The sequence below is a fragment of the Oncorhynchus masou genome, chromosome 13 (genome assembly GCF_036934945.1).
Source record: "Oncorhynchus masou masou isolate Uvic2021 chromosome 13, UVic_Omas_1.1, whole genome shotgun sequence".
NCBI classification, from domain to species: domain Eukaryota; kingdom Metazoa; phylum Chordata; class Actinopteri; order Salmoniformes; family Salmonidae; genus Oncorhynchus; species Oncorhynchus masou.
The window spans coordinates 25,926,199-25,940,881 of record NC_088224.1 but is presented as its reverse complement, the minus strand read 5'-3'; the positions used below and the strand labels follow the sequence as shown (position 1 = coordinate 25,940,881).

The following is a 14,683-nucleotide window of genomic DNA, read 5'->3' as shown; positions in this document are numbered from 1 at the left end:
TGATTAGTTAGATAGTCAGAGCTGAATGAGAAAGTGGGTGACTGAATGCTATTATTGGGAGGAGATGAGAGGTGAAGTTCACTCAGTCATTGTGTAACATAACCTTCATGCACCTGAACAGGCCAGGTAAAGGAATGCCATTGACACTATTGTGACCTCTGTCCATTCCCTATTTAGTGTACTACTTTTGACCAGGGCCCATGGGGAAGAGGTTGCCATTTTAGACTCCAAATCTAGGGAGTTAATGAGCAACAGGGAGCTCCACTGTGGCTAGAGAATTACATCAGTGCAATACTGCTGCATCTACTGTCGGTCGATGTTTCTCAGAGCAGTATGTTGCCTCTAATATTCACTAGAGCCATAACCTGATTTTAGTATGTTTTTCCTTTGCAATCCAAGGACTGAGAGTCCACACTCTTTGGGGTTGACAGTTAATTGGTGCATTTAGGTCAAATGAATGCCTGGACAGCTTTCACTGACATAGATATTGTGTGTTTGGGTTCCTGCGTGTGCGTTTTTCATTTGAGGATCTCTGGGTCTCCCCCTACCCCAACCTGTGTCGTTTTCCTGTCTGTTTAGGTGAGCAAGGAAATCCCAGCCATGCATTGCTTCACTGACCCACAGAGGACGCTTAATTATTCATGAACTAGGCCTGCCTATGTCTGTAATGTGATGCTGGTCTTACATGCACATTCAATGGTATCCTCAACTAATTAGCCAGCTCCAGTTCTCATATGGATATTTGGATATAGTGTATCATGTGTCCTCATCAATATTGATACAATGATCTTGTAATTTTTGTGTAGGCTATTTATCTGGAACGCATAGTCAACCTGCAGCTGCTGGAGCTGTCTGGCGGTCTGGACGTTCTGAAACGCGCACCCGCTCCAACGCCGCTCCGCAATTATTTGCATATCAATGACAAACGTTCTCCTTTAACCAATCAGCTTCCAGTGGAAGCTCCATCTCAACCTCCATTCTAGGCATGCCATCTCGCGACCAGACTTTGTAGTGGTGAAATTCGTAACCGTCTTGTTTAGGGTATTTTAATTTTGTTTTTACAAGGAATTACTTTATCTTATTATTCGTTTAGACTATTCAAAAAAAATCGTCAGGATGGGCTGCGCCGGATTCACCTGCTCCAAGCACTCCCTCTGTGCGCTCAATATCCTCTATGTTGTGAGTATACGGTTCAAGAATTTACCATATGGAACATTATTATTCCACTGTAACAGGTTTTGGTTTTTGGGTCGGGTAGACTGACTATATGCTGCTTTTTATGCGGTCTGTACGGGTGTGTAAGAAACATTTTTGCCGTGCAGCCTATTGAAAACAATACATTGGGTCAGACCAGGCTCCCATGCTATTAATTATTCAAACTGAGCCGTTGTCTGGAATAAGATCTGCGTCTCCAGTTTGCCAAAGGCAACCTCGGCACGTCAAAATATTATAATTTATATTCACTATTTAGGTTAATGAATATTCAGAATAGCCTATATTATTTCCTGTTCATTTCCAATCTCTCCTGAGTCCTGACATTTTCCAATGTAAGTGTTCATCGTGTCTTTGCTCAGCTCAAACCATTCCTGATATATCTTATCGAGTGATAGTTACTGAAAACAACATATGGGCCATAGTGTGTGTGTCTGTAGACTCCATAGCATTCCTGTCCTAATCCTCAACATAGGGCCTCCAATGTTTTGCAGTCTGAGAAATACAGGAGTGGTGGTGGCATCAAAACAGACCACAGTGGTGACCTAGATTTAAGATGAATGTATGTTTGCAGGTAAATAAATGCTGTCATGGTGGAAAATGATGTTCGCTTTTGACTGTTGCTTCTTCTGCCTCTAAAAGCTTGTACCATTGCAATTCCATCACTCACTTTGTTTTATTACATAAGCCTATCTGATTTGTGGTCAACATCCACTCTCTCTCTCTCCCTCTTTCTCTCTCTCTCTCTCTCTCCCTCTCCCCCTCTCACTCTCTCCCTCCCTCCCTCTCCCTCTCTCTCTCTCTCTCTCTCTCCCCTCCCTCCCTCTCCCTCTCTCTCTCTCTCTCTCTCTCCCTCCCTCCCTCTCCCCCTCTCTCTCTCACTCTCCCTCACTCTCTCTCCCTCTCTCTCTCTCTGTCTCTGTCTCTCTCTCTCTCACACACAGACCATGTTTGACTGTGGAGAGTTCATACTTCATATAATGACCCATAGAGATCTATCACTTAGGGTCTTGGCTCTCTGTCTGTCCGTCCGTCCCTCCATTTCTAGATGGTGAGTTTGCTGATGATCGGCATCGCTGCATGGGGGAAGTGGTTCGGCCTGGTGTCAAGCTTCCAGGTGGTGGGCGGAGTCATTGGAGTGGGGGTGTTCCTGTTCTTGGTGGCGTTGGTCGGCCTCATCGGAGCCGTGAAGCACCACCAGGTCCTACTCTTCTTCGTATCCCAACCTTCCACCAAGGCAGACTTGACCTGACCTTAGACCCAAGTATATTTGGGGTCTAGAATTTAAATTATGGCTTGCGTATAGGTTTGGGGTTCGTTTTCAAGTCCATTAGATTGAGGCCTTGGGACGGCTACGAGTTAAATTCAAGAGAACTGAAGTTTCAATTAAGCTTTTCAAATAGCTTCCGCAGATTGTGTGAATGAGACAACCCTCTACACGTCGTTCTTTACCCTCACCCATAGTGCTTTATTTCAATAGGACTCATAGCCCCTTGTTGTTTATCCATGACTTGTTTCCCAGGTTGTGCTGTTCTCTTCCCCCTGCCCTTCTGTATGTTGTGGGGAAATTCCTGCTGATCTTCCATTCATGCATGGCATGAACACGCAATGATATCTATGAGACCAGGTCCGGCATGGTATTACACATTGTAGTCAGCCTGCATAGATACTCTTGACCCCGACCCCTGCTGCTGTCTTTGTCATTATTACAGTATTATTATTATATTATTACATTACGTTATTACAGTATTACACAGTCATTAATAGTGTATTTCACTCTCAAAATAATGAACCTTCGCCTTCGGAAGTGTGACGAACTGGGTTCAAAACTACAAACGCTCTGTGTTTGGAGTGTTGTTCCTTGACAGTGGAGCCCAGTATATGATCATCCTCTTCATGGTGTTCATCGTCCAGTTCTCTGTCTCCAGCGCCTGTCTGGCCATCAACAAGGACCAGCAGGTAGGAACACAAACTGCTGTCAATCACAACAACCTTCTGCTAGGTGCTAGAGGAACAAAACCAACTTTTCAGACAAAACCCAGAAACCTCGTGATGAAATAGTAGATGGATACAAGACAACTTGTACTCCTGAACCATGATACAGTGTGCCTATAAGGATGTGAGCTGCATTTTGTGGCGAAATCTTAGAGCTAAAGGACCTCCCGTGTCTCTTCTCAGGCTTTTTAGTGTTCTGCACTGTGGTGTGTCCCGGTTCCATGCCGTATCGATTATATTTTTAGAAGTAGATCACTATTTTATTCAGACTGACCTCCATCCGGTTTTAAAACAGCTGACTACCTTAGAGATGTCTGGTCCTGTGCATACAGGCATTGTAATACACTCATGCACACAGATATAACTGCATCTATGGTGGTCAGTGCCTGCGGTTGTACCCCTGTTTTAGGAACACCTGTTGGAGGTGGGATGGAACAACTCTCACACCACCCAGAGAGACGTAGAGAAGAGTCTCAACTGCTGTGGCTTCTACTACGTAGACAACAACGGGACCTGCAATGCTGTGAGCATGACCGAGTGAACCCTCTGTTGCACTGACTCTACCGTCTGTTGTGGTTGACCGCTCCTTCACATGTCCCGAGCTCTGTTTGTGCATATGCCAAGATGTATAACTACAATGGAAGAACAAGTTTTTACTCATACAGTTTCTGATGATATTAGTTGCTGGATATTCAGTATTGTGGCTGTGAAGCAGTTTTCCTGACTAATTGGTCTGTGTGGTGTTTCTGTGTCCCTCTACAGGCCTGTTTCCCCAACCACTCCTGTTCACCGTGTGCTAAGCAGATCCAGGAGCATGCAGGAGAGGTGCTGCGCTTCGTGGGCGGGATAGGCCTCTTCTTCAGCTTCACTGAGGTGAGATTGCCCTTTATATACAGTCAGGGGAGTGTTCTGCTGTATCAATAAAGCAATCAATCAATTTAACTTATATAGTATTTTAAAATAGTGCTTTTGTCTTTACAGTAAACTAGCCTATTTTGAGGTGCAGTTCATGAAATCTAATAGGTAATGAAAATGTAGCTATATACAGTATGTAATCTATTTGTAGGTCAGCAGCATAAAACTGGGCCCAGTAATGCTTGTTATTTTGACCTCTGAATGTTTTATTCGTCCTTTTTCAGATCCTGGGGGTGTGGCTAACGTACCGGTACAGGAACCAGAAGGACCCTCGAGCGAATCCCAGTGCCTTCCTGTAACCGTTGGCAACTGCTGGCTTTGTTCCCCGCTCTTGGAGTGGCCAACTTTCCTCCTGGAGAGCTACTGGTTGTGCAGGCTTTTGCTTCAGCCCTACTCTAACTGTGACACTAAAACAACCGATTCTAAACAAATTAGCTGCTCATCGGAGCCTTGTTCAGCTGAATCAGTTGTGTTAGTTAAAGCAGGGCCGGAGTAAAAGCCTGCACACCAAGTAGCTCTCCAGGTGGAGGAGGGCTAGCCGCCTGTTTTAGGGGCTGTGTTTGTAAATAAGCGAGTGACTTGTGTGTGTTTTCACCAGCTGAGCAAAGCGGCAGCCCTTTGTGTGGTGTTACATGAAGTGATTGTTTTTCCTGAATGTGGTGTGTGTCTGGAAAATAACTGGGTCATGTTCATTAGGCACCAAACGGAAGACAAGAGGAACTAGCTTCACTTGTCGAATAAGAAACGCTCCTTTACACTTTCCGTTGCTAAATGTTTTCCATGGTGTGCCCTAATGAACATGACCCTGCTGTATATTAAAGATGCTGCATGAGCCTATTACCCTAATAGGACACCTTAAACCACTCCAGATCAGAACCATATCCTGTATACACCTAGTGTACAAAACATTAAGAACACCTTCCTAATATTGAGTTGCACCCCCTCCCCCTTTTGCCCTCAGAACAGCCTCAATTCTATGGGGCATGGACTCTACAAGGTGTTGAAAGCGTTCCACAGGGATGCTGGCCTATGTTGACTTCAATGCTTCCTACAGTTGTGTCAAGTTGGCTGGATGCCCTTTGGGTGGTGGACCATTGTTGATACACACGGGAAACTGTTGAACATGAAAAACCCAGCAGTGTTGCTTGCGGTTCTTGACACAAATCAGTGCGCCTGGCACCTGCTACCATACCTGTTCAAAGGAAGGCAAGTCAATCTTTTGTCTTGCAAATTCACCCTCAATGTCTCAATTGTTTCAAGGCTTAAAAACACTTATTTACCCCCCCACCCCCACCCTTCATCTACACTGATTGAAGTGGATTTAACAAGTGACATCAATAACAGATCATAGCTTTCACCTGGGTTCACCTGGTCAGTCTTTGTCGTGGAAAGAGCAGGTGTCCTTAATGTTTTGTGCACTCCTTGTCTATCCTCTCATATACAGAGGCTCAGGCTTTTGCTTCTGGTGACAAATCTTGAGAAATTAACATTTTCAAATACCCCATTTGATATTTGACACACCCTTGATGGGCAAGCGTTCAGTATGCTCAGACCTGTATTAAAGCATGTGAACTGTAATGTTGTGACTACTGAATGACTCCTGTATTACAGATGATAGCTGACATGATGAAGAACAGTTAGCATTATTTTGTGCGCATGACGCCTAAAGATGTCATTGAATATTTGTACATTTGATTTGAATCACTCAGTAACTGAAGGTCTGTAGGATGCCGTTGATAATTGTATGCTGTAACTTCATAACTACAACTATTTAAGCAGCTTGTTGTTGCCTTTACTTGAAATCATTATGTTACACAGCATTTGCATTTTTTTGTGTTCTGAATGTTTATTTCTGACACAAATAACCTGATAATTCCTAATGATTTGAAATCAGAAAAAACAAGGGGATACTTCAAGGGATTTTGGCAATGATGCCTGTTATCTACTTCCCCAGACTCAAATGAATACGTGGATACCATTTTTATGTCTCTGTGTCCGTTATGAAGGAAGTTAGAGGTTGTTTTGTGAGCCATTGCTAACTAGCATTAGCGCAACGACTAGAAGTCTTTGGGTATCTCCTAGCATGCTAGCAGACACCCATAGACTTCCAGTCATTGCGCTAGCGCTAGTTAGCAACTTCCTTCCAACTGCACGCAGACACATAAAAAGGGTATCCATGAATTCATCTGATTCTGGGGAAGTGGATAAAAGGCCTCATTGCCAAACTCCTAAAGTGTCCCTTTAAGAGTCAATTGCTCGTGCTGTCTGAATATCATCAGTATGAAATGCTTGGGAAGACTGACATGTGAAAGAAGAGATGAGCTTTGTTCTGCTGATAGTGTTACAAAGCCTGGCAGTCGATTGTGTGTGTGTGCGTGTACATAGGTGCATGTGCTCTGTGAACTACAACATACCTGAGCCTTTGTACAAGAAATCTCAAGTAAATAGAAAGGTCAAAAAATATATATTTCATACACTGTTTCTGTTCTTTGGTTGTCCTTTCCTTCCAACAATGAGTAACTCCATTCCCACTAATGCCCAGTCAAGTTGACCTATTAGAATTTTTTTTCCTGAAAGTTCACTGGGTTTGTTGGGCTCAGTTTCCACAGAAACCAGTGGCATTCAATGACGTTGCAAAATGTAGAGCTCAGCTCACAGCAGTAGCCTAACCCTTTCCAAGAAACTCTAAAATCTCTACAGAAGTGGAATGACAAAACAATGCTTTTATTTGCTAAATGACATATTAGATTCCCATGAACTTATTGCATTGCAATATTATAGTACTTACATGACATTACAAAGAATCATGTGTGGGTGTGTCATTCCCTCACTGGCCCCGCCCATTCAGGATGTGACCAGGATGTCAGCACTCACTCCCTAACTACACAAACACAAACACACGGATTCATGAACACCCACTGTGTGTTTTTTTTCCAATGGCCCTTTTAACCTGAGTCATTGTCATGAAGGGTGAAAGGACTGAATTACATTTTCCAATGAGACACAAATAATTTCATAATTGCACTATATTTAATAAAAAGACATCTCAGATGTACAGCAATACATTACAAAGACAGAGAAGTTCAGGAAAAATAACAGAATTTAAAAAAAATGGAATTGCGTTTTGTGAAAGTGAAGACTAGTTCTTTCCAGTGCTTAGGTTTACATGGTGACAGTATGCCACTGGTTGACTCCTAGGCTCCAGAGAACGTTCAGACAATGTTCGGAGAACCTCTGAAGTCGCAGGCCAAAGGTCATGGGGTTACATGATGAGTCAGTGCTTACAACTCAGTCTTCAGCAGCTTCTTGGCCTTCTGCATGTTGCTCAGTACTACAGGGAGAAGGGAAATGAAGAGTATGTCACTCAGGAGCAGGTTGTTTCTCACAAAGGCAACATTTTCTAATCTCTGAATTAATTATGAAACAATCTGAATACACTTAGTAATACCTTACATTAATAAAAACGTAGACGTGTATAAATGCTTAAACATTTACAATCTATGAAATACAGATTTATTAAAAGTATGTAAACCGTTAGTATGCAATGAAACAGTCAAAAGGGAGATAAGATGAAGTTGTACTCACAGAGTTTGATGTCAGAAGGCTCATAGGCGTACATACGGTTGGAGTAGCGCCCTGTGATGTCAGCTCTCACTGTCATAGAGGGATCTGAGGAGAGAGAGAGAGAGAGAGAGAGAGAGGGGGAGGGAGGGAGGGAGGGAGAGATAACTATTGGTTAAAATCTGTTGCTTTTGTTTGATGCCATCATAAACTAAATAATGACATTCCTTCTCATGTAATGCTGCTGGGAAAATGCCACATTTTCACTCACCGACAAAGATGATTCTAGGGACATACTGGCCATCAGGGGAAAGGTGCTTGTCTGTGGTTTCATACTGATAGTGTTATCAGGGAAAGAAACACATATCAATGATTTGCTTCTTAATACTAAAAGTCAGGTGAACAAAAAATAAATAACAGTGCCCTGAAATACTAATATAAATCAAACCATAGAATCATCAAATCTAATAGATCAAAAGGGAAGTAATCTAGGTATTGATTCTGACAATGTTTTCCAAAGACATAATTTACAACTCACCACCAGATTGAGGACGATGAGGTCTTCATCAGCCACCTTCTGGATGTCCTTGTCTTCAGCGAAGACCTTCTTCATGGCTGGATTCATGGAAGACATCATGAAAGACGTTATAAAAAGTGTTACATTGACTTAAGAGATGTCCATACATGGCAGCAGGATGTAAGAGGTGTTATACCACCTTGGCAAACAGAGCCATGTTTGTTCTACTACACGTTTGATAATGGCTGTTTAAACAAGTCCTGGTTTCTAATACAACCGAATGATGCATCACGATTTGGGAGAATACCAGGATGCAAATAATACTCATAAAAGCCAAGGGAGGGACATTGACCTGTGGTCTGTTCAGGAAGGTGCAACAGAGTGGCATCTTATTTGCTATAGGTCAGGGGTTAGAGGTTTAAGGTCAGAGTCTTACATGCACTGTGAGGACAGTCCTCCAGGTGGAAGATGACCATCAGAGGCTTGTTCCTATGGAGACAAATTAGTTCTGGTTACAGAATAAAATATAATTTGAATCCTTGAAATGTATTTGTTTTGTTAAGTGTATTTATCAGCCATCTAGATCTGTTACATCAATGTGAAATAACACCTTGTTCCCTATTTTCAACTTCATAAAAAGTAGGGTGCCGTTTCGTATGTGGCCATAAACGTTTGTTCACTCACTGTGCCCTGGCCCAGTACAGTGCCTCCTCATAGGTCTGAGCCCAGATTAGTTGATCACCCCAGCCTATAGGAGACAGTCAGGAAGAACAGTGTCAGTGCAACAGTTTCAGTACAACATTAAAGAACATTCAGGTAGAGATATAATGTTTAGAACAGACATGCCTCTACTGACATGTAGAACAAGAAAGCGCATGTCAGCTCTTTTCATTAGATATCTCCGACCACACTGATCTTACAGAGCTTTGAGAATGAGGAAAAGGAGAATGTGTACTCATTAATTCATTCCTTAACAACACTATACACTGTGATAAGCTTTGGAAATAGTAAGGGGAGAGTGTTACCTCTGGAGAGAGTCTGAGGGATCCTCTTCCCCCTCTTGGCGATGTTCTTCTCAGGCTTAGCCAGAGATGAAGACACGGCTATGGCCACCAGGACCAACAGCACCGACAGCAGACCTCGGATCATGATGACTACCTTTCTGGAAGGAAACAGAGTTCAATAAGCATCTCAGAGTAGGTAGGAGGTAGGATCAGGTCCCCACTGCCCATATCATTTTAATCATTATAATCTACAAGTCAAAAGTGATCCTATATCAGCACTCCTATTCTGAATCATTGTGAATATGGGCCCAGATAACACATGACTGCCACAAAACTGCACAGAGAGTCTACTTCTATTTGCATACTATTATAACTCAACAGTATAGCTGAGGGAAAACAATATGAAGATCCATGCAGAATTACAAATAATTGCACATCTATTCCGATTTGTTCAAGTTGTTGAAGACTGAAAGACAGAAAAAGTTCACAGCATTTCAAGGCACATTTACCAGACAAAGGATCAGATGGATGGATTAGGGATGGTGAAGAGAGATGTGTGGTTAGAGAATAAGGCTTCCATTGTGGTGGAGGGAGAGATCCATTTCCTACCTGTTCTCTGTGTGTCTCCTGTGTTCTGCAGCTCCTTGTTCTGCTGTGTCCCTTCTCTCTCACCTGGACCTGCTCTTATACACCGGCCCTAAGCTCTCATGCTGACCCCTCCCACCAACCCTCACCTCTCCCTCTCTCCTCCCACAGCTCTGATTGAATGTGTGTCTACTGTGTAGGTAAGCAGCTCTGATTGAATGTGTGTGGACTGTGGAGGTAGGCAACGTAATGGATTCTAGAACTTTAACTTTCTCTCCCTTCCATCGCTATCGGACACAGGCTTTTAAAGACATATTAAGCCTGGTTAAAATGTTTGCCCTGAGTTGGATATGATAGTGTTGTCATGTACGTTTTCATGGAGTTTTACATGAAGAATGTGTAACGGAACTGTTGAATCATAATAGTTGGCTCAGATCCAAGGACAAGTCAGCATTAAATCGAGGAATCTGATATCGGGGCTACTAGTCAGTTCATGATTGGTTCAGGTCAGATCCGTGAGATTGACATCATTCTCAATAAATTAACTTTCCTAAAGTAAACAAAAACCTTTAATAGGCTTGAAGGGGGAAGTTCATCCATTTTTACGTGGCCTTATTTTCACTCTTTCTGTGCTTGTAGTTGATCCCCCAAACCATTTTGTTTCGTTAGAGAAAATTGGCTGTCACATTTTGTTATAACTATAATGCAGTAGGAAAATATGAAAATGTGTCTAAAGCATATTAGAAAACATTCTAAAACATCACAATCCCATTCTGAATGATGTCTCTGCACAATTTTATTTTTCAAAGATGTTCTGCTGTGCCATAAATTCATGTTTGAATGATGCAAATATGGATTTATGGGACAGTGGGGGAAAAGATCGGACATAATATGAATCTGATTACATCAGAATCTCATTCTGAATGATGTCTCTGCTCAAATTGTGAAAAAAATGTCTAGTGTCCCATAAATCCATATTTGCATCTCGTTGTAAACACAATCACGCAAACATGGATTTAGGGCACAGTGGAACCTCTTATTGTGCAGAGACATCATTCAGAATGGGATTATGATGTAATATGAGTTGGTGTGGAGTGTTTTAGAATGTGTTTTAGACACATTCTCGAAACTAATTGTAGTCAATGTCAAGTGATGACAGTTTAGGGCATCAGAAGCACAGAAAGATTGAATGTGTGAACCTCCCCTTTGGTGTTTGTACTTTTAGTGTAATATTGGATCAACTGTTTGTCGTGATGTAAAGGGTCATTGTGCACCAACATGGTGTTCTTATCACGTTTTAGGGAAGACCCAGATGCAGACAGTGTTGAAGTAATGAAAGTGTATTACTAGAACAGGGGGCAGGCAAAACGACAGGTCAAGGGCAGGGAGAGGTCAGTAATCCAGATCAGAGTCCATAAAGTACAGAACAGTCTCAGGGTCAGGGCAGGCAGAGGTCAGTAATTCAGATCAGAGTCAAAAGGTACAGAACAGTCTCAGGGTCAGGGCAGGCAGAGGTCAGTAATCCAGATCAGAGTCAAAGGGTACAGAACAGTCTCAGGGTCAGGGCAGGCAGAGGTCAGTAATCCAGATCAGAGTCCATAAAGTACAGAACAGTCTCAGGGTCAGGGCAGGCAGAGGTCAGTAATCCAGATCAGAGTCAAAAGGTACAGAACAGTCTCAGGGTCAGGGCAGGCAGAGGTCAGTAATCCAGATCAGATTCAAAGGGTACAGAACAGTCTCAGGGTCAGGGCAGGCAGAGGTCAATAATCCAGATCAGAGTCAAAGGGTACAGAACAGTCTCAGGGTCAGGGCAGGCAGAGGTCAGTAATCCAGGGTGTTGTTTTATTTTTTTATTTCACCATAATTTAACCAGGTAGGCCAGTTGAGAACAAGTTCTCATTTACAACTGCGACCTGGCCAAGATAAAGCAAAGCAGTTCGACACAAACAACAACACAGAGTTACACATGGAATAAACAAACATACAGTCAATAATACAGTAGAAAAATCTATATACAGCATGTGCAAATAAGGTAAGAGAGGTAAGGCAATAAATAGGCCATGGTTGCGAAGTCATTACAATATAGCAATTAAACACTGGAGTGATAAGATGTGCAGATTAAAACCTTTTGAGGATCTGAAGACCCATGCCAAATCTTTTCTGTCTCCTGAGGGGGAATAGGTTTTGTCGTGCCCTCTTCACGACTGTCTTGGTGTGCCCTGGACCATGTTAGATTGTTGGTGATGTGGACACCAAGGAACTTGAAGCTCTCAACCTGCTCCACTACAGCCCCGTCGATGACAATGGGGGTGTGCTTGGTCCTCCTTTTCCTGCAGTCCACAATCATCTCCTTTGTCTTGATCACGTTGAACTGTAACTCAGTAAAATATTTGAAATTGTTGTGTGATGCATTTATAGTTTTGTTCAGTATTCATTATAGCAAGACTTCATAACATAATATTCTGGAGTCAGTTTTGCTTTCTTAAACTAAATATATCCTATATTCTGTCTTTGCGGTGCCATACACATGTATAAATCAGCTTTGTGCTGTGAAATGTGCATTGTACTGCCTCTACCGAGAGGCCTGTTCACTTTTATTTTGGGGGGATGGGGGGATTCATGCCTCTACACCATAGGAACTACAGCTTGATTACCCCTTACAGCTTTCACTCTCTCCTGCTAAGTTACTAAATAGCTCTCCAGCTGTATTGTCTAACACCCTGAACACAGATTAAACTGCCACATTGATTCTCTCTATTGGTCTCATTAACCTTTTACTGCAGTGGTCTAAATCAAGGTCATACAGAATCTATTTTGAAACAAAATGTATACACCTCACACACATGGTTATGGGCTTAGAAAAAGAAGACACTTGTACCATGTCAGGTATAGAGTTCAAATCTATTCAATTTTGAGTTTGCATCCCAATATTACACTATATATGTGTTACAGAAGACTGCAACATAACAAAACTGTTTAACATAGAAACTGTTTGACATAACATGACACTGATGAAGCCATGAGGTTATTTTGACTACCTGAAAGGGTTACTTCAGTAATGGTTGGGTTTGTTTAAGGAACCAGGAAGTGCCTAGACAATGATGCCTATGAATTGAGAGTGGTTATACTGGTGCCCTTACTGAGCCCTCTCTCTCACAGGGCTTCTGATGGCACAACCCCCCTCCATCCGACCCCATGCACAGACCAAGGGTAATGTGATCAGACCAACAGCAAGCACCAGGATCAATGGTGGCTTTGTTCAAGTCTCCATCCAGACAGACTGGTCTCTTCAACTACTACTACACCTCCGATTGATTTATCCACTCAGTCTTTTTAACATGGATATGATTGGTTTACTTACACACTGAATGTACAAATATTAAAGATACTTTCAGAATATTGAGTTGCACCCCCTTTTGCCCTCAGAACAGCCTCAAATCGTCAGGGCAAGGACTCTACAAGGAGACAAAAGCGTTCCACAGGGATGCTGGTTCATGTTGACTCCAATTCTTACCACAGTTGTGTCAAGTTGACTGGATGCCCTTTGGGTGGTGGACCATTCTTGATACACAAGGGAAACTGTTGAGCATGAAAAACCCAGCAGCGTTGCAGTTCTTGACACAAATCAGTGTACCTGTTGTTCAAACAGTTACTACTTTGAGGGTTTTACTTGCAGCTATAGATCTGGAAAAGAGCATGTGACATGCAGAAGGATAGGTCTATGTCGTTTATCGCAGCAGACAAACTCAGGCCGACATGAATTCCAGCGTGGACGTTGGAGCAGCGGAGTGCTGAGCTGTCCTTAAACCTCTCTCCCTTCCCTCTCAGAATGCTGAGGTGTCCTTAAACCTATCTCCCTTACTTCCCTCTCAGAATGCTGAGCTGTCCTTAACCCGCTCTCCCTTACTTCCCTCTCAGAATGCTGAGCTGTCCTTAACCCTCTCTCCCTTACTTCCCTCTCAGAATGCTGAGGTGTCCTTAACCCTCTCTCCCTTACTTCCCTCTCAGAATGCTGAGCTGTCCTTAACCCTCTCTCCCTTACTTCCCTCTCAGAATGCTGAGGTGTCCTTAACCCTCTCTCCCTTACTTCCCTCTCAGAATGCTGAGGTGTCCTTAACCCTCTCTCCCTTACTTCCCTCTCAGAATGCTGAGGTGTCCTTAACCCTCTCTCCCTTACTTCCCTCTCAGAATGCTGAGCTGTCCATAACCCTCTCTCCCTTACTTCCCTCTCAGAATGCTGAGCTGTCCATAACCCTCTCTCCCTTACTTCCCTCTCAGAATGCTGAGCTGTCCATAACCCTCTCTCCCTTACTTCCCTCTCAGAATGCTGAGCTGTCCTTAACCCTCTCTCCCTTACTTCCCTCTCAGAATGCTGAGCTGTCCTTAACCCTCTCTCCCTTACTTCCCTCTCAGAATGCTGAGGTGTCCTTAGCTCCTGAGGCATTGTCTATCCTTCTCGCCGTTCCTTCGTGTGTTTTCCCCAAGTCAATATTTGCAGTGGAGGGCACGGTTAAAGCCACTCCTGATCACACATAGAGTTGTCAGCCACCTGAGCCACCTGTCACTAGCCTCGCCCTGGGAACACGGATCTTCCGTACACTACCATCGTCATAGGATGTAGGAGCTTGGATTAGGATGTGTAATGTGTTTAATGACGCTTAAGAATGTTTAAAGTTCCCCTGAAACTTGTATATATGTTCCTTTATAGGTCTTCTGACTATCTGGAACATTCATTGATATCCAAATACTAAAACATTTAAATAATGGCAGTCATCTTCAAAAGAAACGGAGATAATAATTCCATTCAATACTGAAACACTTGTTAGATTAGAACTTGAAACAAAACCGTTAATGGACGACATATTCACGCCTCAAAATAACACAGAGCAACCCA

The 14,683-nt window shown here is 42.9% G+C and overlaps 2 protein-coding genes across 4 annotated transcripts; one reads left to right on the top strand and one right to left on the bottom strand.

The window, feature by feature from the left end:
- Window positions 1-849: 849 nt before the first annotated feature.
- On the top strand, window positions 850-6,601 carry LOC135552010 (tetraspanin-13-like). Of its 2 annotated transcripts, none has more exons than XM_064983354.1 (6): window positions 850-1,179; window positions 2,261-2,428; window positions 3,091-3,171; window positions 3,617-3,730; window positions 3,970-4,080; window positions 4,189-4,223. In XM_064983354.1, exons 1-6 carry the CDS (start codon window positions 1,117-1,119, stop codon window positions 4,189-4,191), a joined length of 540 nt encoding a protein of 179 aa, XP_064839426.1. In that variant the 5' UTR covers window positions 850-1,116; the 3' UTR covers window positions 4,192-4,223. The 2 variants fall into 2 exon arrangements, with proteins under 2 accessions (XP_064839426.1, XP_064839425.1); XM_064983353.1 differs by lacking the exon at window positions 4,189-4,223 and adding an exon at window positions 4,347-6,601 and having other exon boundaries at window positions 852-1,179.
- Window positions 6,602-6,825: 224 nt separating this feature from the next.
- Window positions 6,826-9,890, bottom strand: LOC135552011 (anterior gradient protein 2 homolog). 2 transcript variants are annotated; one of them, XM_064983355.1, is made up of 8 exons: window positions 9,814-9,890; window positions 9,226-9,362; window positions 8,885-8,948; window positions 8,637-8,689; window positions 8,222-8,298; window positions 7,955-8,018; window positions 7,708-7,791; window positions 6,826-7,453 (listed from the first exon to the last, which is right to left on the bottom strand). In XM_064983355.1, exons 2-8 carry the CDS (start codon window positions 9,347-9,349, stop codon window positions 7,404-7,406), a joined length of 516 nt encoding a protein of 171 aa, XP_064839427.1. In that variant the 5' UTR covers window positions 9,350-9,362; window positions 9,814-9,890; the 3' UTR covers window positions 6,826-7,403. The 2 variants fall into 2 exon arrangements, with proteins under 2 accessions (XP_064839427.1, XP_064839428.1); XM_064983356.1 differs by having other exon boundaries at window positions 9,226-9,358; window positions 9,814-9,872.
- Between the last annotated feature and the right edge of the window lie 4,793 nt (window positions 9,891-14,683).

Coding starts and splice junctions, on each gene's coding strand:
- LOC135552010 (XM_064983353.1), top strand. CDS start 1,117: ATGGGCTGCGCCGGATTCACCTGCTCCAAGCACTCCCTCTGTGCGCTC. Junction 3,172..3,616: donor CCATCAACAAGGACCAGCAG/GTAGGAACACAA, acceptor CCCCTGTTTTAG/GAACACCTGTTGGAGGTGGG. Junction 3,731..3,969: donor ACAACGGGACCTGCAATGCT/GTGAGCATGACC, acceptor GTCCCTCTACAG/GCCTGTTTCCCCAACCACTC.
- LOC135552011 (XM_064983355.1), bottom strand. CDS start 9,349: ATGATCCGAGGTCTGCTGTCGGTGCTGTTGGTCCTGGTGGCCATAGCC. Junction 8,299..8,636: donor GGACTGTCCTCACAGTGCAT/GTAAGACTCTGA, acceptor CCATGAATCCAG/CCATGAAGAAGGTCTTCGCT. Junction 8,019..8,221: donor TCATCGTCCTCAATCTGGTG/GTGAGTTGTAAA, acceptor TAACACTATCAG/TATGAAACCACAGACAAGCA.